Genomic DNA, 26,362 nt, shown 5'->3' with positions numbered 1-26,362 from the left:
GAAGGAACCCTTGAACCCAAAGAAGAACAGGAAGTCCAAGGCCCAGACGAATTAGAATGAGGCATTTCTGAGCATTATAGCCGATTGAACACAAGTTTGGTTTAATTAAGCAACATAAAGTACTTTTCGACCGTTAAGGACTAATTGAAATGTGAACCATCTTCATCTTGAGTTCATTTCATTTATAGCTTTAAAATCGAGCCCATTAAAGACTAATTGTTCTAGTTTGTTAACTTACAAATTTTGAGTTAACAACCACATATATACCAATGAGATGACATTCCTAAGGAGGAGGTGGGATGAGAATCAACTTTTAACATCAAAACTACCCTCACGCTTGATTGAGTTTCAACTTTGCTTAAGTGGACAGTCCCTTTTATCAATCCGATTCGTTTGTGATCCGATTTGTGGTCATTCCGATTCTTAGTACGTACACGTGGCCACATGAGTCAGGCTCCTAAAAGAATCCCATACCTGTCATCTCTCAGTTACTTATTCGGGTTGCGAATACAAAACGACAAATAAGCTGTCAGCTATGCTGTTGAATCGTTGATTCACGGGAGAGCTTCACATTTCCAGAAGCAGCGCATGCGTCATTGTCGTCAAGGCCCCAAAGGCCCAATGGGAAGTTGCCTTTTCATTCAGAAAAATAATAAATAAATAATAATAATAATAATAATAATAATAATAATAATAATAATAATAAAGTATTAAACAAGGGAGTGCGGCGAGAAATGGGAGAAGTAGGAGTAGCAGCGAGTGGCAGTGTAGTAGGTGGCAGAGGAGGATCATCGAAATTCGCTCTGAGGCATCCTCTTTCTCCGTTTGCGGTGGTCGGATTGAGGAACCTCCGTGCTCTTGAATTTGGGATCATCACCATCAGGTTCTTATTACTTGTCACTTTATTTAATGCAATCCGAATTCCAAATTAAGTAGTAATTAAGGATCAATATGATGATCTGAGTGATTCTTTGCAATTTGCATGTCGAGTTCCTTCCAAATTTCGAATCCAGTGTAAGTATTTGGTATATTCAACGACAACCAATGACTCCAGCTTAATGTGTATGTAGCATTAGAAACTCTTTTTAATTTATCTTTTAATCTTTTTTTTTTAAGCAAAACTAATGAAAATAGCTTGAAAATTTGAAGTTTTAACGAAAATGACAAAATAAAATGAATAGTATCATGATTAATTTTTTAATGTAAACATGTGGTTTTTCATTAAATAAACAGTAATGAAAGTTTTTCTTAAAAGTCCCTTTTTCTTATAGTAGACGGAGATAGATTTTCATATACGAGAAATGACATTTTCCCTGCGCAAGGCCAAGGGTGGGGAGTATAAATCAAGAAATGGTTTAAAAGATATACATATGGGGTGTGCTATCCACACACCTCTTTTTACTTCTCACACACCCTTGTTAATTTCTGTCCTTGATCCTCTTCAATTCATCCGATCCAACATGCGAAAATTAAAAAGGCTGTATATATGTACATCTAGATATTGAAATGCACCATTTTATAATAATTGTGTGGTAGCTGAGTTGTGATACTTTCTCAAAGGATACATACACACTGAAATTTCTCTGTTTTGTATTTTCCAAAATGATTAAGTAATTTTTGTTTCAGTATTTTGTCATAGAGATGTGGAGTAAGCTGTTGGATTCAAAAATGCACTTTCCCTTAAGATATTGTTGTTTCTTGTGCAAGGCGTTTGATCATTACTGAAAGATTTACGGTGAAAATTTTGGCATGCAGAAAGAAGAGGTCTGCTGAAAGGTTGGTTACTGAATGTTTGGTATCTAAAATGGCTGATTACAAAGGGAAGGCAGTCGCTGCAGATGCCACATCAGGAGCTATGATTTTCGAGCCTATTGTTGAGGATGGAATATTCCGATTTGATTGCTCTGCAAATGATCGAAATGCAGCACATCCTAGTGTCTCTTTTACTAATAGCAAGGATAGAGAAACACCAATAATGAATCACAACACACCTTCATATGTCCCAAGTTTCGAATGCCTTTTGGGGCAGCAGATTGTCAAACTTGAGGTCAGCAATGGGCTTTCATACTGCATTTGGTGCTCTTAGTATTATCTATTTCTTTTTGTGTTTTCTTAACAATTGTATTGCCCTTGCAATGTGAGAATTCCCCTATGCATCAACTAACGTGATAGAATTGCTTCTGGTGTAGCTTCCTTCTGGGACCTCTTTCTATGGAACTGGGGAAGTTAGTGGGCAACTTGAGCGAACAGGGAAAAGAGTAAGTCACTTTTGTTGGTCCATCCATGGAAAGTTTCCCCTCTCCTAAATATTTTGTACTTCTGTTTGATTTAGGTTTTTACTTGGAACACGGATGCATGGGGTTATGGTCCTGGAACTACATCATTGTACCAGTCACATCCTTGGGTGCTGGCTGTTCTTCCAACTGGAGAGGCATTAGGAATTCTTGCTGATACAACACGGCGCTGTGAGGTGCCATGACATCTGAATCTCTTCCCTTTGGGTGTAACTTGTATGTGAAATTGTGAACGTTGAACTTGTAAATTTATTGACCTACTTTTTGATTAATTGTATTTTCTCATGAGCAGATTGATCTGAGGAAAGAATCGATGATACAGTTCATTGCTCCATCCTCTTATCCGGTCATTACATTTGGTCCATTTGCTTCACCTGATGCTGTTTTGATATCTTTATCGCATGTAATTGGTAAGTTCTTTAACCATTTAGCATGTTCTCTTATGCTATCAAAGTGAACCATACAATATATGCGCACACACACATACATAGAAAGTAAAGGGGGAAGTGCTTGTTGGTACTAATTCATGATTCAAGTTTTCTTCCTGTCTGTTCCATTTCCTCTTTCTTTTGACTAAAAGGTGGCCGAACTGTAGGATTGTACACCCAGTTGAAGAGCCTTATAATTAAGTTTGTACAAATTATGATAATTTGATAGTTGTACGAGTCTTCTAGTGCTGAATTTTGCATTGACAGTTAATAAATTGTCTTAGCATTCATAGTTTCAATTTGACGTCTAATATACATGTAATATAAGATAAATTTAATAATATAAGTACTAAATGTGGTGGGTTTGAAGAGAACACAGTTATATGACAGAAGTTATATGTTATGTGATTTCTTTTGATAATTCTTTTTAATTTTAGTGTATTTGTTTTTATTGTTGCTAATTTTCTCACTAGGGACTGTATTTATGCCCCCAAAGTGGTCCTTAGGCTATCATCAATGCCGTTGGAGCTATGACTCTGATAAGAAAGTTCAAGAGGTAAGTTCATAAAAAATATCTGAAGTTAAAACTCTCTCTCTCTCTCTCTCTCTCTCTCTCTCTCTCTCTCTCTCTTCCTTAGGCTATCATCCATGCTTAGTTTTCTCTCACTTTCTCTTGTTGGTTACATGTTTCGTCAAATACATTTTCAAATACTATGCCATCAATTGTTTCTGGTGATACGGACAACATATAAATGAGCTTGACAACCAGAATCTCACCCGTTTTTCATCATAGTTATGTAAATTCTTTGACACATATAGTTAGTACAAATCTCTACAGCATGTGATCAATTTGCATGATCATTGACCGGCTTACACTTGCAGATTACAAGAACATTTCGAGAGAAGGGTATTCCTTGTGATGTCATATGGATGGATATTGATTACATGGATGGCTTTCGTTGTTTCACTTTTGACAAGGTATACTTTCACTTAAATGTTCTTTATTAGTGACAATACATTGGGTAGTTTCCATCACATCATGTCTTCTGATTAGCTTGGTGCTATTTTGAATGAGTCGTTCCGACTAGGTTCATTTGTAGAATTTTGCTGGATGTCTTTGACTTTTACTTCTAGTGTGAGTTGTGTCATTTTATGTTACTTTTGGAGATGCAGAGAGAATTTACATGGACATATTTAATTGGCTCGTCAGACCCACAACTTATGTGGTGTGAAGTGTAAACATAAGTGTAGCTTGTTGGTGTGTAGCTGTGGCATTAATAACCACACCAGAAACTAGTAACATGCACTGAAAAGACAAAAAAAAGAAAAAGAAGAATTAAAGTTACAGAACAACATCTATGAAATGTCCCATTTTATGATGGACTGAAACTAACCATTTGAATCCATCTGTAGCGTACTGTCTTAATTAATATGTTGTTATTGACTTCAACCTCTGAAGCTATGAGAAATAGGATCAAAGTCGGAAGCTAGATAGATGAGTTCCAGGGAAAAGATACAAAGGGAATCATTCTGATGTTTCTGAGGGGGAAAAAGAATACAAAGTCTGGTAACATCCTTGCCCTTGACTGCTTAAACAAGTATTTAGTAGCAGTCCTCCCAGAATACTGAAAAGTCACATGACTGTCACATGACTGTCACATGACCATTTAAGAAAAGACTATAAACAGCATCCATCAAATTATATGAAACATAATTGATAAGAAAACAACTAAGCCAAGCAGCTAGCGAGTAAAGTTACTCTTGGAAAACCTCGTACATGCTCCAACTTCAACCCCATCATGAAGGAAAAAGTTAATTCTCTGAGAAAGCCTCCAAAAATCAAGCATAGTCTTCTTCAGAAATCCATGTACTGTCACTAGTATTTTTACCGAACTATACCAAGAATTGCTTATACTGGTTGCTCGAAGTTGCTTGACTTCTAATTGCGTTGAAAGTTGTCCTTTATTATGTTCTTCTAACAATACACCATCATGAACAGTTAAGGGTGGGCTAATTTGAACGCTCCGGTGGAATCTATTGTATTTTATTTTGGATGAGAAACTTATTGCCATTCATTATGGACTGACATACGCCAATGTTGTCATTGTTGACTCAATCAACAATGGACAAGATCGTGAGCAAGTCAAATAGTTCTAGTATGAGACACTTCTCAATCCTACACTTATGTATTTGTATTAAGGCAAAATTAAATAAAAGCGCTCCAATTCTACATCTTATTAATTAAACATTTGTGGGTTTTCAACTTTTTATTAAAACGCTTTGTATTTTGATTAAGGTGCTTCTATCTTTATCCATGTCATTTTTTAATTCCAACTCATCATTTTAAGTAAATTTTAAAGAAAACAAAAAAAAAAAAAAATGAAAATAAGAGATTTTTATATTGAAACTAATCAGGTCTAAAATCCCTAAATTCTTGGAAAGAAAATAAGTTTGAATTTTTTGATTGAGTCATTATCCCAATAAATAATTGTTAAGAATTTGATATAATTAATTTTCAGTACAAAGTTTTAATATGAAAAATTCTCTCTTTTTTAAGGGTCATAACGTACCACTAGATTGTACGTACCAAAGTTAAGTTAACGCATTGTACCAATACCATGGTACATGCTAAAACAAGAATAACATAACGTACCAAAATTAGTAATCTATAATGTACCAAAATATTAATGCATACCAAAACTAAGATTATATAATGTACCAATTATGTACCAAGTTATTGGTACGTTATGTTTAATAGGATGTTAGTTGTATTTTTAGAATTTTAATGATATTTTTTATTTGAGTAATGAAAAGTGTCATTTGAAATGAATTATGGGATAATATATCTCCTAGATTTTAGGATTTAGGTGATATTAATTTGTTATTTGATTGGTAAACCAAATATGTGTAATTTTTGTTATTAAAAATTAGATAAGAATGTTTGATCAAAAGTCTAAAAGCTATGGATGTTAAATCTGAGAATTTCAAAACTGAGGCGCCTATATCAAAACACCTGAAGAATGGCATAATTTTGTGGATAACAGTGGGACTGCATTTAATTTCTTATGGATCAAGGTTAGACTGTGGGAGTGTTTCCTAGGCCCATGGTGTATTTTTTTTTATGGTCCAGGTTGTTTGGCTGTATTTTATTGGTCTTCTGTTCAATGTTTGTATTGCCTGCCCATTGTGGTGGTTGTGTTTAGTGATCCCTCTATGGACTGCTGGTTCACTGTATATGTTTACTGTTCCTGTTATCATATAAAGCTGTTGTCTTCCTATTAACAAAATGGGCATTGGACTGTCATTCCTTACAAAAGAATTTCATCATGATGATATCTTTCAGGAACATTGTTCTGTTCCTATAAACACAATGGATTCTTAGTTTCATTCCTTACAAAGCAATTTCATTTTGATGATATCTTTCAGGAGCGCTTTCCAGATCCGAAATCATTGGTAAAGGGTCTAAATCAAAATGGTATCAAGGCAATCTGGATGCTTGACCCAGGGATAAAACAGGAAGATGGTTATTTTGTCTATGATAGTGGTTGTAAAAGTGATGTCTGGATTTCAAGGGCAGATGGAAGACCATTTGTTGGTACATTTTCTCTATGTAATGGAAATAGAAACCGAACCTAATAAGTTACCATGTTAAGATTTTCTTTCCATTTTCAGGGGACGTGTGGCCTGGGCCTTGTGTTTTTCCAGACTACACACAGGCAAAAGTTCGATCTTGGTGGTCCAATTTAGTCAAAGATTTCACTTTAAATGGTGTTGACGGAATATGGAATGATATGAATGAACCAGCCGTTTTTAAGGTAGCTTTATAATTGTTTAGTGGTGCTTTGCAGTTTTTTCATTGGTGTTGAATCTATTTTCCTTGCTCCCTTTTTCAGACTGTCACAAAAACGATGCCCAAGAGCAATATTCATAAGGGGGATGATGAACTTGGAGGGTGTCAGAATCATTCACACTATCACAATGTATAATTTACTCAACCTTACTGCTGTGTTCTTCGTATTACTTGCTTTTCACAGTTAGTTTTAGCCTTTTAGGTTCAACTCTTTTGAACATCCCTTTCTTATGGCATCCTGGTAGGCGAATGAGCCGTACTGGTTTGTGAATGTCTTTTGTTTCATTGTTGTATCACCAATACTATATGTGCGAAACTTCTGAGCTTCAGTTTGCTGATTTTTCTGCATTCTAGGTCTATGGCATGCTGATGGCAAGGTCTACTTATGAAGGAATGAAGCTGGGTAATGAAAAAAAACGCCCTTTTGTTCTCACCAGAGCTGGATTTAGTGGTAGCCAACGGTATGCTGCAACGTGGACAGGAGATAATCTTTCAACTTGGGAGCACCTCCATATGAGCATTTCCATGGTTCTTCAATTGGTATGTTTACTTGCTGTTTACATAAAGCAAAGTTGCAGACTTCAATTTGTTTTCCATGCCTGTTCATCTATGGTTGGTTTGTTGTACAAGAACCATGTGTGCTCTGTATGACAGATCACATCTACAAAAGAAGGTTGAATTTAATAGATATGGTCAACTCATCTTCTCTAGACTTTCTGTTATAAGTATTTTCTTTCGATAAGCTATATTTATTGGCAGCTACATTCTTATTTGTGCTTCATATGCGCTCTCTCTCTCTCTCTCTCTCTCTCTCTCACGCGCACACATCCGTGCTCTTAATACTTCCTTCTTCTTTTTTCCTTCAGTCTTAATGACAATATTAGTTTGAGATTTTACAAAGGTTTGAATTATTTTTAAAGGGGATGAACCCCCACCCAAAATACATAAAAAAAAAGTTTGTCTGAGCATCTTTGTCCAACCCTTTTTGTAATTGCTTTTACTTTGTTTTCAGGGACTTAGTGGTCAGCCACTATCAGGGCCTGATATTGGTGGTTTTGGTGGAAATGCAACACCCAAGCTCTTTGGACGGTGGATGGGTATAGGTTCTATGTTTCCCTTTTGCCGTGGGCACTCTGAAATGGACACCATTGACCATGAGCCCTGGTCGTTTGGGGAAGAGGTTTGTCCTGCTTGAGCTTTATGAAAAAGTTTTGTGTTTCCTGAATTATCCCTTTATGTATGGTGGCTGGTGCATCTGGTTGAGCCACTTTACTGTTACAGTGGAGTAAGATAATCTTCTTTCAAACCAGATAATAACTGTTATACATATAGGACTCCAGCTATGTCTTCTACTCTATTAGTTTTTCCAATTATTTTTGTGTAGTGCCCCTATGATTTTAATTTCTAATTATTTATTAATTACAAAATAAAACACTTGGAAACCTAGGTTTTGGATTTGTTTTCTATGCAGCTCCATGTTTCTTTATGTATTTTGTGCTTTCAAGGAAGTTGGAACAATTTATTTACTCGTAATTATGTTAACAAAGCCTAAAAAGTCTAATGCTTCTGTGGTTTCTACATATACTGTTATGTTACACACACACACACATATATATATAAATATTAATTATATATAGATAAAATATTTCAAAAACGTACAAAGAAGAATCCAGCAGTAGATAAAAGGTTCACAATCACTGAAATTCACTTTGCACCCCAAACTTTAAAACGTTGCAATGATAAACCTAAATTTTGGATACCATGCAATGTCAACCCTCAGTTAGTTGGACCTTTACCTGCTGTGTGGGACCCATTTTTGTGACAGGGATGCCAAATTTACACCACATAGAAAATAAAAAGATAACAAACTGTAAAAAGACACATGGCCTTTTGAAAATATGTAAAAATGTAAACACTCTATAATGCTAAAAGAAGAAATGAAACTGCTTCTCCTCCATGGAGCAGCAGTGTCTCACCACCTTGGCCAAGTATCATCTCCAATCTATGTTCTTTTATAATTCCAAAGCATGCTTCTGTCTGGACAGAAAGATACCCTGTGCTTCGATCTTGCAACTTCGATGCCCATATTTACCTCAATGCTTTGATCGTATGTTCTGTTTTACTTCAGTTTATGAGGCTACCTCAACTCTCATGTGAAATCAATCATTCAGAAAATGATATTCAGTTTGTTGCAATCCACTGCTGCTTGTTTAATTTGTGCTTTTGTGTTTTTAGATTTACGGATGGTTTTGTGCCTACCATGATTCCGAACTAATTTCAATTTTATGTCAGTGTGAAGAAGTATGCCGATTGGCATTAATTAGGCGCTACCGTCTTCTACCACATATTTACACTCTCTTCTATATGGCTCATACAACGGGCACTCCAGTGGCGAGTCCTACATTTTTTGCTGGTGGGTTTTTTATGCTGTTGAATTGTCTATTGGACCTGATCACTTTGTTAAGCAGCTAATTACATTGTCGAATGCTTGTGTAGATCCCAAGGACTCCAGCTTAAGGAAATTGGAGAATTCTTTTTTGTTGGGTCCACTTCTAATCATTGCCAGGTTCTCGCACTTTTCCCACAAGATAAAAAGCCAAATCATTTTACATTATGCTTTTTATTGTTCAGCTTCCATCTTCTATGGTTTTTGTAGTCTGTCCCCGTGCTTTTAGCAGACCGATAGTGAATTTGACATCATCTTTGAGAAAAAAAGGCTTACCAATCTTCTGTTTTATCTCTTCTTATTAGTAAATCTTTTCATTTATTTAGAAAAACAATTTTTCAGAACAGATGCCTCATGCAATACATTTATATGCATCATGCAATAGTCATTGTGCTTGCAATATCTTTTCTAAATTGTTTATTTTCTGTTGTGAGAACTATGACCTGAGTTTACCAAAGATCTTGTTTAGAATTTAGTATTACTTCCTTTCCTGCTTCAGTTGGATGTGATTCTATCACTCTTGTGTTCCTGACTTTTTATTTCCACCTTATAGTTTGCTTCCATCATTCGGAAATATACAAAAAGTTATATATTTGTTACTGTTCCCTCTGAACCCATTGCGTGAATGCTTTCTGGTTAAATTTAACTCATGGATGGTGTAGAGGAGATTCAGTTTTGGAATTTCATTGATTAGAAATGATCCTCACATTTTGTTCTGACATCCTTTTTTTCATGGTCAGCACTGAGCCTGGTCAGGGGATGGATAGTTTGCAGTTCACATTGCCCAAAGGAATTTGGTTGAGTTTTGATTTTGGTGATTCACATCCAGTATGTATTACCGTACATATTGATATGTTTTAAGTTTCCAATTTTGTCTTAATATTTACATGCCACCTCATTTCTTTGTTTCTCTTTTCATTCTCTTCTGGTTATTGCAGGATTTACCAGCTTTATATTTGCAAGGTGGAGCAATTATTCCCGTGGGTCCTCCTCATCAGCATCTTGGCGAATCTAATCAATTAGAAGATTTGACACTCCTTGTGGCTTTAGATGAAGAAGGTAATTGTGTTCTGTCAATTTCCTCCCGAAAAAAATTGGATTGTTTGGTTGTTATTTATTAACGTTCAACAGTTTCAAGTTTTAGTGGTCTTGCCGTACTTGAGGTCAAATGATTTATCATACTTGGTTGTACCTATCTATTATAATATGCATAAGAAAGTATGAGGTTGAACCCAGAAGGATTGATTAGGACAACCTAATTTTGAAAATCTTGCCTAACTAATTGATCAAAAGTTGTATCTCTTCTTGAATAAAAATTATGTTCACTAGAACCATAAAAAATTTCAATTGGAGATAGCTCTAAGGCCTTGACAACATGAAGAGGAGTCCATAATCCATGTGTTTTGCAGTTCTTCGCGTTTTTCTTAATAAAACCAGTTGTTCTTATTAGGAAAGAATTACAATTAGGTTTTGTTTTTCAACATTTGTAGTCAAAACTTTGCACTTAGAAGCTTTATGAATGATCTCATTATTTACAGGGAAAGCTAAAGGTGTTCTATACGAAGATGATGGTGATGGATACGAGTTCATGAATGGGGGATTCTTGTTGACACACTATGTTGCTGAACTTCAATCTTCTACTGTTACTGTTAAAGTTTTAAAAACTGAAGGATCTTGGAAGAGGCCAAAACGTCGGCTGCATGTTCAATTATTGCTTGGTGGAGGGGCAATGGTATGGCTTCTTTTCTGGAGGTATACCAATTAGGTGTCTGAAACTATCTTGTGCTAATAAAGTACCATATCAATCCTGAATCCCTCAAACAGGTTGATACATGGGGCAATGATGGAGAGGTTCTTCAAATTGTAATGCCTTTAGAACAGGAAGTTGGGAAGCTGGTTTCCACTAGTGAGAAGCAATACCGAACTCGTTTGGGTAACACTTCTATTCATACTTTATTCGGTTTCATATTATCCTCAACGTGTAGCTAAAGTTTTGCTATTGCCACTTAGTTTTCAGCTATAATTAGCTTCTCTGAAACTGTCTAAATAGATTGCATGAAGTAGGCCTCATGTAACCATCAGGATTTCATAAAGCAAGGGCAAGGATGATCCTTAGTACAGGACCTGAAAAATGGATGGTCCCGATCAGTGAGCAGACTGAAATTGGGATGTTCCTGATTAATGGATGTATCAGTGACAGTGCTCCTGACTAATGCATCTTAAATTGTTAATGTAGAAACTGCCAAGCCTATTCCAGATGTGGAAGTGACTTCTGCGCACAAAGGAATAGAACTTTCAAGGATTCCTATTGAACTGAAAGGTGGTGATTGGGATATTAAAGTCGTTCCCTGGATTGGTGGTAGAATTATTTCCATGATGCACCGTCCTTCAGGTAGTACTTTTACGATTATCTTTTATTTATTAATATATGTAGAATGTATTTTATTTATATGGTCGCTTAATATATTGAACTTATGAATAAACCATTGTCCAATATTCATTTACTCATGGTGGATATCATACTTCACTCCACTGTAGTTATCAAATAGATTTATTTTTCTGTCCAACAAAATTACCCAAGAAACAGCTACCAGTGCACGATTCCACGAAATACTAGTTTTCCACCACCAAAAGACATACTTTTCACAATGAATGTTTAAGAATGAATTAAGAATTTAGCCCAAGTAATCCCTGCAACCTCAACCAACAGCCACCACAGCCCCAAAGAACATAGAGAATGTAAAACTAAGTGAGTTTAAAATGAGCCTCTTTTTTTGCACTAATAACACCAATGAGGAGAAAGATAAATATTGGGTCTTCTTGTTTGTAGCTAATTACAAGTGTTTGCTCTTCTATGAGATACGATTCATGCTAAAAGGCGAACTTTAGGAGCGGACTTTCAAATCATTTTAGCAGGCTGGAACACAGCAAGGGACTACTTTCAGTTATTACATGGAGAATTAAAAATATCTTACAAGTTACAATCCCTAATGTGGCAAACTCCTAGTGTGGACTATGTGCTGAAACCTGAATATTCTCCAAAACAATCCCTAGTTTGGCAAACTCCTCAATCTCTTATGTTCACATAAATTTCTTCAAAAAAACCAAAAAGTCCAATTTTCTTGTTCTGCACAAACCTCTACCATATCAGCCACCCTATAATTTTGATCCATAGCCTCAAAAGGCTAGGAAATTTTGAGCACGAGGGTTAGTCATGAAGTGATAAATATTGAAGTGAGGGATGAGGTTTGCTATGTATTTTGTAGTTTGGCAATGACTGAGATTTTTAGCTACCATGAGTCTATTCTGTTACATGAAGGCGATATCTATCAAAGAAATTTCTAAACATGCCCAGACTTTAAGCCATTTTCTTTCCCTTTTTTGGGTGATAAGGCTGAATAGACTAAATTTTGTTTTAGTGATACTCCTATGATTGATACTTTCATGTGGTGATTGCAGGGACACAGTGGCTTCACAGTAGAGTTGACATTAATGGGTATGAAGAGTATAGTGGTACTGAGTACCGCTCTGCTGGATGTACTGAGGAATACAATGTTACAGAGTGAGTTTCTGAAATAAAATATTGGGGTTTTTAGCCAATAGGCTTAATCATTATGCCATTAGTATCTTTAGTTCCCAAAGACATTCTTGTAGTCAAACTAGAAAGTTTTTCATGTAAATAATCCTTTAGTTTTGAGCCTCAAACATCCCATTGGGTTTTGAAGATTTTGTCAACCAGTAGGAATTTAAAATATTTTAGAGTAAATATACTGACTCTTAGGTCGTTTTTATCCTAGACAGCTCTTGGGTTAGGCAAAAAAGAAGGGGTGCAACCACAACTTTACACCTCACTTCATAGTATTGTGTTTTATCTAGTTTCCATCAATTAATACGTCATTCTATTTTCATTGCAAAATATGTGAGAGTTTGAGCCACATTGAATCTTCGTGAAGGATCCCTTTTTTTTTGGGTAGGGTAATATACATATATAAGGACAAATGTGCATGTATGTATTCTCAGTGGTTAGGAATCCACAATCTGTATATCGAACCTAAAGTACATTTTCATAGTTCTTGTAGCTTCATTTTATTCTCTCAAATCTCTCTGCAGACGGAATCTTGAGCATGCTGGAGAGGAGGAATCTATTCTGTTAGAAGGTGATATTGGGGGTGGTTTGGTTCTCCAACGACAGTTAAATATTCCAAAGAATGATCCCAAGGTTTTCCGAATTGACTCTAGCATTATAGCATGCAAAGTTGGTGCTGGTTCTGGTGGATATTCAAGGTTTGTTCCAAATTACAATTTCCGATCCCTTTTCTTTTATCTCTAATCACACACAAACATATAACCAGTAAAAACGTTGTATACATTGTCCCCTCTTAGTTGTGTGCCCTTTAATTTATCGTCATTTGCAATAAAATTTGGTGTCCTTTTAAAAATAAAAACAATATATAAGTTATATACACGTGCATAATTTGTTTTGTAATTTTTTCTTTGCAGGCTGGTCTGCCTGAGAGTACACCCAACGTTCACCCTCTTGCACCCTACAGAATCTTATGTCTCATTTACAGCTATCGATGGGTCAAAGCATGAAATTTGGCCTGAATCCGATGAGCAGTTGTTTCAAGGGGATTTACTGCCTAATGGTAATGATATCTTTCTTGCAGTGTTTTTACCTTCATTACAAAGTGACATTCGAACTTTATTGCCTAGTTTAAGAACATAGGATCTCAACGTGACTGGAGGAGAAGTGAAGACAATTTTGCATTTCTTGTTCCTTTTTCCTCTTGCTTTCTATGTCATTACATTCATAAAAACATTTAGGTTATTAAGGTTTTTACTCTGACAAGGATTGTCCTGAAACCGAAAGATTAGACTATTGGAAAGAGGCAACATGAAACTCATACCACACCATGGGATTCGATATTCCACCATGCTCTGAGGACACGGTGCAACTTTGTAGTCGGTCCTAGGTTTCAGAAAGTGGAGCAAAAGGATTACAATAATCATTTTTGAAAAGTTTTGAGTTCACTCTTCTCGGAGTTCTATCATGAATTGCTGTAACTTACCTCTGATAAAAAAAAAAATTCGTCGTTATTTTTGGACAGGTGAATGGATGCTCATGGATAAATGCGTTGGGTTGGGGCTTGTGAATCGCTTTGACGTTAGCCAAGTTTACAAGTGCCTAATCCACTGGGGAACTGGAACTGTTAATTTGGAGCTGTGGTCCGAGGACAGGCCGGTTTCTAAGCAATCACCTCTCAGAATTGCCCACGAGTACGAGGTTGTGACACTCCCGTAGAATAGTTAGTCATCTTCATCCAACTCATTTGCATTTACCAATTCCAAACTAGTAAATAAAAAATGTCTGAACTTTGCGGTACAGAGTGTCGATTGGAGAAGTGCATCTTGATACTACATTTTCATGTGAAATTTGGGATTCTGAAGTTGTTCATTGTAATAAAGCAAAACAGTGCAATTTCATCAGTGATAACCAATTGGAGCTGGTGATTCCCTCAGTTGCTGTCCCTTGTAGTGTATATCCTGCAGTTCAAGGCACATATAAGGATATTAAACACCAATTTGAAACTAATCAAGCAAGAACAACCGAATTGATTTAAACAAGTTAATCCCTATTACCGATGCAAAGTGATTGACATCGCGGTGGTGTGCCTCATCCGCCCTAACAACCGTGACAACGTCTCTCAGAGTCGAGTCAGGTGGCAGCTGCCAGTAATCAATGGCAATCGCCGGAGCTGGCACATTCTCTATGTTCCCTTTATCCAGCTCCTTGAGGAACTCAGTGTACGAGTGGATTGCTTCCTCCTCAAGGTACCCAACCATTCGATGAGCGAATTTCGGGGAAGCCATATACCCTACGAAGTAGGCGTTGAAGAAGACGCCTTGAACCGCAAAGACGAGGGCACGCTCGTACCACTTAGGGTTGGCTACTTCCATGAATGTCATGAGGTGCATTCGCTCGTTCTCGGCTTCTTCCAGCAGAGCTTTGATCCACCCTCCGCTGTGCTCGAACCGCCGTAGGGACTTGCAGTGCAGCAACATCCCTCCTACCATTCCGGGAACTGCTGCCACTGTTTCTAGCATCATTGCTCGGCACCCATACCGCCTCTGATATTGTATATACCCACCCACCCAGCATTATATTATTTGACACACTTTCTGTAGCAATCTTTTCTCTACTATTATAAAATCAAGAAATTTACGGATTCACCATGATACAAAGTGCCAAACAAATTTTATTTGGACATAAATTGATTCATCGAGAAATCATCTAATTAGATAAATAGGAAAATAAAAGGCAGACATGGGATGTCATGTTTGTGACAACAATTGATTATGAAAAAGACATGCATATACCTCAAGTATTCACAATAGAGATTAAAACATTCAAGAAAGTATTCACGTAAAAGAAAAAAGGTTATTTACATTTCTAAAAAGTCATTTGTCACTCTTTAATGAAGATATATAAAACAAAATAACGAGGCAAATATGACTTTCTTTTAGTACCAATAACAATTGGAAAATGATGACCCCACTTTACTGTTTATTTTTAGTCTGTTGTCAATTCTCTCAATTAGGGTACTATAAGACGGTGACACCACATTTTTTACACAAGTTCTAAACCATTAAATTTGTATAATTTTAAGAGTAATGCTAGGGAGACTAAATTTGTAGACTTATTTTGCAAACTAAATGATGTGTCATCAATAAGAAATTAGCACGTTTATCAACATTTAAGTAATAATCCAATCATCAACTTCTATGTCATTTAGTTTACAAAATTTAGTCTACAAATTTAGCCTCCCTATTATTACTCTACTTTTAATTGTTGAGATGTAATCTAATTAAGTTAATTAATTTTCTTTATTAAATCCAAAGCGATTTAAACAAATTATTAAAGGAAAACGTTTTTCTCTCTCCTCCCCTCTATTTCCTCATCACGTTTTCTCTCTTTCTCTCTCCCCTCGTCTCTTTCGTTTCAAGTCTCTGCAAACCAAAAAAATTTCTGCAGTGCAAACATTCGTCAACTCCTTTTCTTCCTAGACCAGAATATGACTTATGTCGTTCTCTTTTGCAAAAAAAAAAGAAAAAAAAGATGTGACTATGATTGTACACAGAAGATTGATAACTAAAATTCCAGTCAATTTGAAAAGGAAAATAAACTCGAGATGAACTTTAAAAAAGAAAGAAAGGAGAAGAAATTTCTTGTTCTGCATAAACCGAAGGAACAAAATTTATATGGAATGGAGTTAGTGTTGACCCTTATAACTTGTAAATTTATCATCGAAATTGTGATTTTATACCTATTTGATTATTTGAAAGGAATATCATATATATGTAGTAGAACCAAATATATACCCCATGTATACCTGGAAGAATAGATCAGTAGGCCATCGGAGAGATTTGACGGTCCAGTAAGCCATTCTGTCCAACAAAGTCGTTGGCACGTGATGCTTCTTCAGATCTATCGAGACGTCCGCTTTGTACGTCTCCCATGGCTTCATCAAACATCAAATATTTTTATTATTTCACAATATTAAACAAACAAACAAACAAAAATGGTTTGTATGTATATGTTTTTTCTTTTTTTTTTGCAGCAAAAGAGAATTAACACTACTAATTCGTACGTACGTACCCTAAAGCAAGTCCACTTCCATTCGGTTCCATCTTGATTGGTGACTTTGGTGGGTCCCACACCCCAGTAGCTGGTGATCCCCTTCTCATCATCCTTACCACCGCCGTGGCCAGCAGTTGAAGGGGCCGTAGTGTTATGACCCTCTGCAGCCACGTCGACAGTTGCAGCACTGGTGCTAGCACTCCGGACTAGGGCACCACCACAACCGCTATGAAGATAATTCAGAGGAAGAAGATGACCGGCAGCAGCCATCAGAGACTTATTGGTAGCGCTTGCAGTGGTGAACAGCCGTACTGTGCCCGCCATCGAGTTCGCCGCGTGTCTTCGGCTCGCCATCATCATATTATGTAGACAAAGAGAGAAGATGTAGCTAGCGTTTGTTTGTTTAATTGTTTGTAACTTTGTGAGGTACGTGTGTGATGATTTTTTAGGGTTTAGGGTTTATGGTTTTTCATGAGATCTGTGTCAGGGTTTATATACCCAAGTCTCAATTGATTATTAGGTAATTTACTGATATTCTCTTGTCGCCTACGCAATTGATGAGCTGGTAGAGCCGTTAGGTGATGGAGATGAAAGGCTCTAATTGTGACACGTCGTCTCTTGTTCACGGCTGTACTAAAAAGAAGGTATCCTGATGGACGCTTGCCAAACACGGCCTTGCAAACCATGCATTTTCACACGTAATGACTAATGTACCCTTGAAATATTGGAACTTGCTGGCCACAGCCACACATTGATTTCAATTTAGATGGCTCATTTATATATTAAGGGTAATGTTAAGAACATTAAATTAATAGATTAAATTTGTAAATTAAATCATGTATCACCAATAAGAAATAATTGTGCAATTTTTATAAGAGTTTTTTTTTTTTTTTTTTTTTTTCCAAATATAGAAAGTTTGAAGTGTCACATCCCGACCCGGGCCGGATCACTTCCCGGGCCCGCTCCACCACCGTAGCACGATATTGTCCGTTTTGGGCTTACCATTCCCTCACTGTTTTGTTTTTTGGGAACTCACGAGCAACTTCTCAGTGGTTCACCCATCATGGGAATGCTCTAGCCCCCTTCTCGCTTAACTTCGGAGTTCCTACGAAACCCGAAGCCAATGAGCTCCCAAAAGGCCTCGTGCTAGGTAAAGATGAGAATATACATATAAGGATCAATCTCCTGGATGATGTGGGATGTCACAATCCACCCCCTTAGGGGCCCGACGTCCTCGTCGGCACACCACGGCCAGGGTTAAGCTATGATACCAAAAGGCCTCGTGCTAGGTAAAGATGAGAATATACATATAAGGATCACTCTCCTGGATGATGTGGGATCTCACATGAAGTGCACTATTAAAATTTTAAAATGCTAATAACAATTCTCTTAATTAACTACATTTCTATTGCCACCTAGTACTGTGATCTAGTGATATTCTTCTTCAAATGGTCTTAGGTTTGATTTTTGTCAAAAGTAAATTTCAATCACATTATTGTTAACCAATGGTGAAGCTTAGCCCATTCTTTCATCCCGTTAATATAAATGGTATCGTTTGTTTAAAAAAATTCTTATTTATTATCGTCGTGTGCGGTGCAACTTCATGACTATCCATATTCTTAGATGAGGTTGAGGTCGAGGTCGAGGTCATATATGTTAGGGGTACATCATTAATTTTGTAATTGACCCCAAACAGTATTTCTTAGCACACGGTTTCAAATATCCGGTTTAAGATTTCCTTGGGGAGCAAGTATGATGAGGTTGCGTGGATGAGATCGTATTTGCCAAATTGGCATTTCTCCTATTTTAATTGGGATAATGATAGGAAAACTAAATATGTAGACTATACTTTGTAAACTAAATGATATGAAAGTCGATTATTAGATTATTATTTAAGTATTCATTACCGTGATTATTTTTTATTTGTTGATGATATTGCAATTTTAGTCTATAAATTTAGTTTACACTTAAAACAAAGGTGTTTGGGTATAAAAAAAAAAAAAAAAATTTGAGCTAAAAAAAGTGTTTGGTAAACACTTAAAACAACTTATTTTCAAAGTTTTGGGTGAAAAAAAGCTGAAAATGTGAAGCAGCAAAAATGAGTTTATTCTCATAGCACAGCAGAAACAGTTTTTTTTTCAAAGTACAGCAATACCAAACCAGCCCTAAATCCCATGGCTATTGTAGTAAGGTTTTTTAAATAGTTTAAAATTATCAAATTAACCTTTTCTTAATTGGTTGAAACGAGTTGCCTGTGGAATTTTAACGGATGACCCGATAACGTTCCAATTCTTTAACATGTTGACCTGAAACCCGTTATTTTCGTGTTAAATTAACGGAACATGTAAAAAAATTTCTAGGGTGCAACTTGGATATTGGCGTATGTGGTCGAGGTCACATGGTAGGGGTACATGGGTAATTTTGTAATTGACCTCAAACAGAATTCTAGCACCGTTTCAAAAACCCGATTTAAGATTTTCTTGGGGAGCAAGTAGATGAGGTTGCGTGGGATCCAAGTCGCAACGAGATCGTAGTTGCCAAATTCGCATTTCCCTCCTATTTTTAATTGCACCTATATATTACAAGGGAGAAGTCAAATTTGATGAAACCTTCGTAATGTAAACCTGTCCCTTCATCTTACAACTTTTAAAATGTAAAAATGAAAAACTTAATTAAATAAGTGAAAAAATTTTCAAATAAATATTCAAAAGAAACAACCTCATCCACGTAAAGAAGTTCGTGGCCTTTATTATGATTTTATTACCAAAAAAATTGTAAATTGTTTTTTAAGAATAAAAATGCAACAAAAAAAAATAAAAATAAAAAATAGTCAATTTTTATAATAAATCTTATCATTGAATAGATAATTATTGATAATAAAATAATTAAGTTTAAGGAATTAGACTTATTTTAATAAATTGGACTATTCCTATTATTGGCTAAAAAAATTGGACTTATATCAAGTTTTCCCTTTTTTTATTTTGTAATTTTATTTTATTTTTAAAAAAGTAAATTATGTTGCAGTCCTATTAGATTAAAAATGTGATCGTGTAAATCTTATCATATTTAGGATATCCTTATTGAATTCTACCATATCTCTTAGGTTATATATTATCCTATTAGAGTTGTAATCTTATTGCGGTAAGGATTTTAGCTTACTACTACTATAAATAAAGGCCAATGGGGTGACATAACAAACATCTCACAATTACACATCTCTTTCTTTCTATTGTTGTCGCACCCCTTCTCTATGTCCTTTATATTGTTCAATAAATTAGGGTTACAACACGTTATCAGCATGCTCTTGCCAGAAGCTAAGGAACTAAAGGTTCGTGGTGGAGGTTCTTCTGCAAATTCAAAGGCTCAGTTGTTTTTATGCCTATCAGGTTCTTTAAAAATAAATTAAGATATTTGAAACGACCATGAAGCATGAAAACATACATTCCCTATGATGCATGAACCCCTTATATTTATATTTTCCTTCCGATATACATATATATATATATATTGTATATGTTCATATATTTGTCAATATATATATATATATATACACATACACATATTCATGCATTACGCAACTATAATTATACTATGTCACATCCCGGCCCGGGGCGGGACCACTTCCCGGACCCAACTCCACCATAGCACTATATTGTCCGCTTTGGGCCCCAACCACGCCCTCACGGTTTTGTTTCTGGGAACTCACAAGAAAACTTCCCGATGGGTCACCCATCCTGGGATTGCTCTCGCGCGCTACTCGCTTAACTACGGAGTTCCCGTGGAACCCGAAGCCAGTGAGCTCCCAAAAGGCCTTGTGCTAGGTAGGGATGAGAATATACATATAAGGATCATTATCCTGGGTGATGTGGGATGTCACATACTATGTGGAATTTGTGAGCCAAAGAATCAAAAGAAATTAGAAGCAATTAGGGTTTTTCGAAACCTAGAAATTTTGAAAAAAAAAAAAAATTTCTAGAATTTTGTGGCTGAGTTGCGGCTTCGAGCTGTGCTGCCTTGCTAAGCCACGCTAGCTAGCATGCAGCCAAGCTGTGTCCAGAAAAAACGACCAGCCTCTGGCCTTGGTTTTAGGTTTTAGTTGGGTTGTAGAACATGTTTATGGTTTCCTCAAAATATTATAATACTAGTATGTAATAAGGTACCCTGCAACACAAGTGAGTCAAAATATGTATGGTACAACAACAAGATATCTCAACATCAAATCTAAATCGTTATCACAAGAAACCAATGCTCATTAATTTATGTAGGCACACAAGTCCATTGTAGAGATATTAAGACAATGGAACATACTAGGTGTAGGTTTTACATTCTAGTACTACATCACATGAGATGCGCTAGTCGCATCACATACGAGTCCAAAACATCACACAAAAGGACATGTTGGCACCTAACTCTAGATCCAAAGAGAATGTAAATGGTGCATGTAAACTACATGCGAAGCTGGTCCGTAGTCTAGGACAGTACAAATAACTAAGAGACACTGTGCAAACATGTAACAATACGCAAATAAGATGTAAGGGTGTCATGCCACAAGGTTATACTCACAAATAATATTATAAACATAAAGTGTACAAAAAATCTATTTGTAAAGTTAAACATGGCATGTCACATCATAGTATATAAAAGCAGTTGTCCGAAAAGACCCACTCACATATACATGCATGTCATAACGGTCCAACTATTCTGCTCGTGGTACACCTTCGGATGGTCCTCTCCTAAATGGGAAACTACACTAATGATTAAAGTAATAATAATTGAAGTAATAAACCTAATTTTCTTTAGGTTGCTCAGAACATAATTTTCGTCAGAAATTTGGAAAGAAATTCAACTACCCCGTTTGGAGCCTTTACACAACCAAATTTGACCTATAATATATCAAAACGAAGCTTAGGATGAGAGGAATAAGATTATACCAATTTTAATGGCAAAAGCTGGTCGAACCTCATCGGAAAATGACTTGAAAGTGACGGTCTGAGTTGGAGTTATTCGTTTTCGTTGGTTTCAAAGTGGATTTGAGCATGCAAGCTCAAACCCATAACCTAGGGATTATGGGAAGTCATCCTACATCTTCAAAGTCAACCATATCAACAAGGTTTGGTTGGGTTTAGCTTGGAAAAATCCTACAACTCGCCAGAAAAACAGAGTTAGGAAGTTTGTCCTTCAAATGCACTAAAAAGTGCATGCATGCTAAGAATACTTACTAAAAACTCGAGGGAGAGTTTGAGAGAGAAATATAGGCTTACCATGGTCAGAGGAGTGATGGTTTCACCGATGTTGGTCGAGCTTCGAAACAGAATTTTCGTTTTCTTCCAAGTGTTGCAAGGCTAAGGAGTTGCTGAGAATGCTTTTGTAGCTTTCATAAAGTTTTTGAGGTGGTGATTTTGTTATGTTTGGCCGAGAGAAATAGGGAATGGAGAGAGAGGGAGCTACAGGAGAGGTAGAGAGTAGAGATGTGAGCAAGATAAGTGTACAACGAGAGGGAGTAGTGAGTGATGTGAGGCGTGAGAAATAATGGGAGAGGATGAGTGAAGTGTTAATAGGATGAATCTGATGGAGTGTGTAAATGATGTGGTTAATGTGGAAGAGTGTGAGAGTAATGTTGAGTGGATAGGTAGAGAGAAAGATGATGTCGTGTGAGAGAAAGAGAGTAGTGGCAAATGGTATCTGGTGGATTTGATGGGTGACAAGAATGGAATTTTAAAAAGGAAAACTAATGAAAATGGTTTGAAAATTTTGAGTTTTAAAGATAAGGACAAAATAAAGGGTAAAGTAAATAGTACTAGGATTGACTTTTTAGTGTGAAAATGTGGTTTTTCATTAAAATGAACAGTACCAGAAGCTTTTCATTAAAGTTTTTTTGTTTTAAACCCAATTAAAACAATATTAAATGGTCACTTGTTTGTCAAATGAAATCATTTCAGAACATTGTTCAGTTCGAAGGAAGAGGATCCTCTCCGGAGTCGGTTTCACCGGAGCCTCCGGATCCTCCTCTTTCCTCTTCTTTCTCTACAGGTTTTTGGCCCCCAAAGTCGGCGTCATGTTTGTTCCTCCAGAGTAGGCGTCGGGCGAAGTCAGTGTTGTGGCATCCCTGGAACTAGTTATCGGAAAACTTCAAAACCACACAATCGGCGACGACTACTACGACGTTGCCGATAACTAGCTCCCGGGAGGCCACGACGCCGACTCCGACCGATGCCCACTCCGGGGGATCACGACGCCGACTCCGGAGGGCGAAAAAGTGCAGAGAAAGAAGAGGAAGGTGGAGGATCCAGAGGCTCTGGTGGAATCGGCTCCGGAGAAGATCCTCTCCCCTGTTGGAAGCCTTTTTGAGGCTAGTCTAGGTTTCCTATGCAGCATAACGCACAAGACCAATCAGAAAACTGAACCAAAGTAGTGATGTGCGCTGCACAAGTAACGTTTTGAATTTAAATCAGTCCATATAAAAATATAAACTTCACACAGTTTTGTGCACAACATATTTCGTCTGCGTCACATGTTCGTAAAAATGAGTGTTATTTGAAAATAGTAATATAACAGTGAAAAAGTAAAAGGAAAATTGAGGTCCACGTGGAAGGCCTACATGGCATCTTAGGGGCATTTTGATAATTTCTCCCCTACTCAAAATAAAATATAATAAATTTCGGAATGGGTTGTCACACTATGTTAACAAATGTATTGTAAAATAATTCTCAAGTAGGGTGAGAGAGGGACGACAGAGAGACAGAAGGGCTCATGTGTTTCATCCCCTGATGTTGTGCCTTTATTTGTTCTAATACAAGTTGTAAAGGATTTGATCTCCCAAATCCGATGGAATTCCTACTTCTAGTTTACACAATCACATTCCTAAATGAATACTAATTATAACAAATCCATAATAAATTGTCGCATTTTTTATTTTTTTTATGAATATTGATTCACGTTGACATAAGGGTATATTTTAGTTAATTGTTAGAGAATTTGTCTTTGGTTAATTGGTAGATTCATTGTTAGGGATTGTTTTTTAGTTGATAAATCGAATACACATCAAGCTATAATCCTATGTTTCAAATTTTGATAATTAGTCATGGAAACTTTTAGCTTGCAATTTTGATTTTACAATTAATTTGAATGAAAGTACTATCGTTTAATTTTTAGTGTTACCTTTTGTCCAATAATTTTTTTAACACTTTTACAAACTGATCTCTTGGGGAAAAATTGGATCCGCCATGGTATCCGCTCCATTAATCTATAATGTTTGTCAACGACCTATTTATCTTTCATAATTTAGCCACCAAAAATATTCATCAACCATACTCGAGAGGCGTCAAAATTGGCTTGAGTTGTTCTCGATGGGATCTCGAGCAGTGGGAAGTGAGACTTAGGTAAAGTTTTGTTTTTTCAATATTTAGGTGTTCTAAGTGGGTCGGGAAGCCTCAATCTCGTATGAGGAGGTCCACAAGGCTGCTTATTTTCATGGTGGCACTAACCATCCTCAATTAGGTAAAGAGTTTGAATGTAACTAAAATTATAGGGTTATATAAGTGTTTCACATATAAAACAGTACATATCTAAAAAAAGTTTGAAAAAAGTGGAACATGTTTTTTTTGGAGAAAGACTTTGCTACCCAAGATCCTCCTCATTTCACTTAATTTTTTTTTTCTTCCAAATGTAGAAAGATTAGGTGAGATTAGCTTTTCAGCAATGGTCGCGTGCGAGACACCTACCATCTTCCGAGAGGGTGAGGACCATTACCCGCAGAAACCTCCTGTTCACCTCTCCTCCACCAAATTTATTGATAATAAATTCATGACGAAAGTAAACGATACAAGTAAGGGGACTATGCCAACACCCGTAAGACAAAACGATCAACGAAAACGATAATAAGGACAAAAAGAAATATCACAAGCATGGGTTGAAGCTACAATATCTGGAACTGTTGACCACGAGTAATAAGCGTAACTATCTATCCCAAATGAAGCTAAAAGATATGCAACTTGATTTTCATCTCTATAAAAATGTGTGCACATAAATTGCATTTGACGAAGTCATCATAGACAATTCTTCCAATCCACCATAATAAACCAAGGGAACACATTAGGAATCTTAAAAAGATAGTGAATAACCAATATGGAATTTGTTTAAATCCATAAATGTTTCCAATCTTTGACCCAAGTTATACGCACAACCTTAATGAAAGTAAGAATTTTTGCACCAATTGAACTTACAAATTTTATGTTTGATTCAAAAGCACCAAATGCCCTACCCTCCGATGAGCGAAAAATCCCTCAAAATCTGGCACATTCATTAGCATAAGCCCCATCGACATTAACCTTGAACCACCCAACCTTTGGCAACCTTCAAATAACTGGAATAAAGGATGGAGCCATAATAGAAAGCAACGAGATACCCAAAATTGAGAAAATAGACAACATTGAAGAGGAGGAGCTACCACTTCAAAAACACAATAGAGTTGAGTCACAAAACCGAACGGCTAGCCAGCACTTAGCATCTAATATGAAACTAATTTGATTATGAAGAAACCAAATGCTCATATAAAAGTATGTGCCACTATAATCCAAAGTTTTCCATTACAACCAGAAAAAGTTCTAAGAAATGTTTTCCAAAAAACATGTAACATTGATTGTACCACTAGAGAAGGACAACGAAAAAGCTCCAACAACCAAGACCAAAGACCAACAGTCCAAAAGCATTCTAAAAAAAAATTGAGGGAGATACTCAAGAGCTGACGTATCAGTCAGGAGACTACCATGTAAGACTTTTCCAAACGGTTATGATTTGCTTTGGTTAAATCTGATGAGACCAAATGATTTTCCATCAAAGCACTTGGCTATCAATGTTAAGCAAGTGAGAATAAGTCTTTTTAGCTATAAGAATACCAGAAAAAGAGATAGAACAACATAAAGAGTTAGAAGATGCCAACACCAGAAGAGGAGTAGTTGTAATTAAAGCAGCAACTTCAGGAAAAATAATAGTAGTGAAATGCTACGGCAAGTCCAAATGAGAACCGCATATAAAATAGCTCACCGAGGCTTTGACAGTATAAGCAAGTGCATTAGGGATGCCGAGATATGAAATCCAAGTGGCCCGCCCAACCAATTATCAAACCAAAATAAAACTTGAGAACCATCACCCACAATCCAAGTCAAATGTGAAGAGATAATAGAGAGAACCTTTTTTAAAACCCATCCACACCGAGCATTTTTTTTTAAGTGGAAGGAGGAATCAATCCTCTATGCAAGAAGCGAGATTCACCATATCCCAAGAACGCTTTAAAATCAATGAGCAATTTAGAACTGCCAAATCTTTTAACCTAAAGGCACCAAGAAAGATGCTTTGGGTGACAACAAACATGCAAAGAAATTAGAGAAGTACCACGATAGTCTAGATCACCTAGAAACCAAATTATTTCGATTCTGTCTGGTTCAATTTTAGTTTATTTATTTATGTTGTTGTTAACCTAGAAATTGAAGAGAAAATGAAGAAAAAAAAAAATATAGTGAATAAGGCTTTCAGCATATTTGGACCTTTAAGTGTGCTTACAACCTTGGATTGAAATTTGACCAAAGATTGACTTGGAGTTGGGCTTGGAAAATGAGTACTAACATAAACAACAATAACAAAGCCTCGTCACACCAAATGAAATCTGTCGTATGAATTCTAGAACGTTACGGCGCTTGGTTTCGGGCA

General features: G+C 36.4%; 2 protein-coding genes across 2 annotated transcripts; one reads left to right on the top strand and one right to left on the bottom strand.

Annotated features, from left to right (window-relative positions):
* Window positions 1-709: 709 nt before the first annotated feature.
* LOC103935166 (alpha-glucosidase 2) lies at window positions 710-14,537 on the top strand. Its single transcript, XM_048573551.1, has 23 exons — window positions 710-883; window positions 1,756-2,047; window positions 2,190-2,258; window positions 2,333-2,470; window positions 2,587-2,704; window positions 3,196-3,278; window positions 3,605-3,700; window positions 6,149-6,317; window positions 6,395-6,537; window positions 6,616-6,702; window positions 6,927-7,112; window positions 7,585-7,752; window positions 8,865-8,985; window positions 9,069-9,138; window positions 9,759-9,846; window positions 9,957-10,077; window positions 10,557-10,750; window positions 10,843-10,951; window positions 11,255-11,410; window positions 12,478-12,580; window positions 13,129-13,302; window positions 13,519-13,664; window positions 14,127-14,537. Exons 1-23 carry the CDS (start codon window positions 735-737, stop codon window positions 14,318-14,320), a joined length of 3,174 nt encoding a protein of 1,057 aa, XP_048429508.1. The 5' UTR covers window positions 710-734; the 3' UTR covers window positions 14,321-14,537.
* LOC103935164 (ubiquinol oxidase 2, mitochondrial) lies at window positions 14,335-17,134 on the bottom strand. Its single transcript, XM_009344917.3, has 4 exons — window positions 16,676-17,134; window positions 16,410-16,538; window positions 14,659-15,147; window positions 14,335-14,562 (listed from the first exon to the last, which is right to left on the bottom strand). The coding sequence occupies exons 1-4, from the start codon at window positions 17,015-17,017 to the stop codon at window positions 14,503-14,505; spliced, it is 1,020 nt and encodes a 339-aa protein (XP_009343192.2). The 5' UTR covers window positions 17,018-17,134; the 3' UTR covers window positions 14,335-14,502.
* Between the last annotated feature and the right edge of the window lie 9,228 nt (window positions 17,135-26,362).

This window comes from the organism of the source record quoted next, unplaced genomic scaffold (assembly GCF_019419815.1).
Source record: "Pyrus x bretschneideri cultivar Hongxiangsu unplaced genomic scaffold, Pyrus_bretschneideri_v1 Contig69, whole genome shotgun sequence".
Taxonomy (NCBI): Eukaryota; Viridiplantae; Streptophyta; class Magnoliopsida; order Rosales; family Rosaceae; genus Pyrus; species Pyrus x bretschneideri.
The sequence above is the reverse complement of the archived record's forward strand: the minus strand, read 5'-3'. Positions and strand labels throughout refer to the sequence as shown.

Coding starts and splice junctions, on each gene's coding strand:
- LOC103935166 (XM_048573551.1), top strand. CDS start 735: ATGGGAGAAGTAGGAGTAGCAGCGAGTGGCAGTGTAGTAGGTGGCAGA. Junction 2,259..2,332: donor TTGAGCGAACAGGGAAAAGA/GTAAGTCACTTT, acceptor TGTTTGATTTAG/GTTTTTACTTGGAACACGGA. Junction 2,471..2,586: donor ATACAACACGGCGCTGTGAG/GTGCCATGACAT, acceptor TCTCATGAGCAG/ATTGATCTGAGGAAAGAATC.
- LOC103935164 (XM_009344917.3), bottom strand. CDS start 17,017: ATGATGATGGCGAGCCGAAGACACGCGGCGAACTCGATGGCGGGCACA. Junction 16,539..16,675: donor GGAAGTGGACTTGCTTTAGG/GTACGTACGTAC, acceptor TGTTTGATGAAG/CCATGGGAGACGTACAAAGC. Junction 14,563..14,658: donor ATGTCAATCACTTTGCATCG/GTAATAGGGATT, acceptor CTTGAACTGCAG/GATATACACTACAAGGGACA.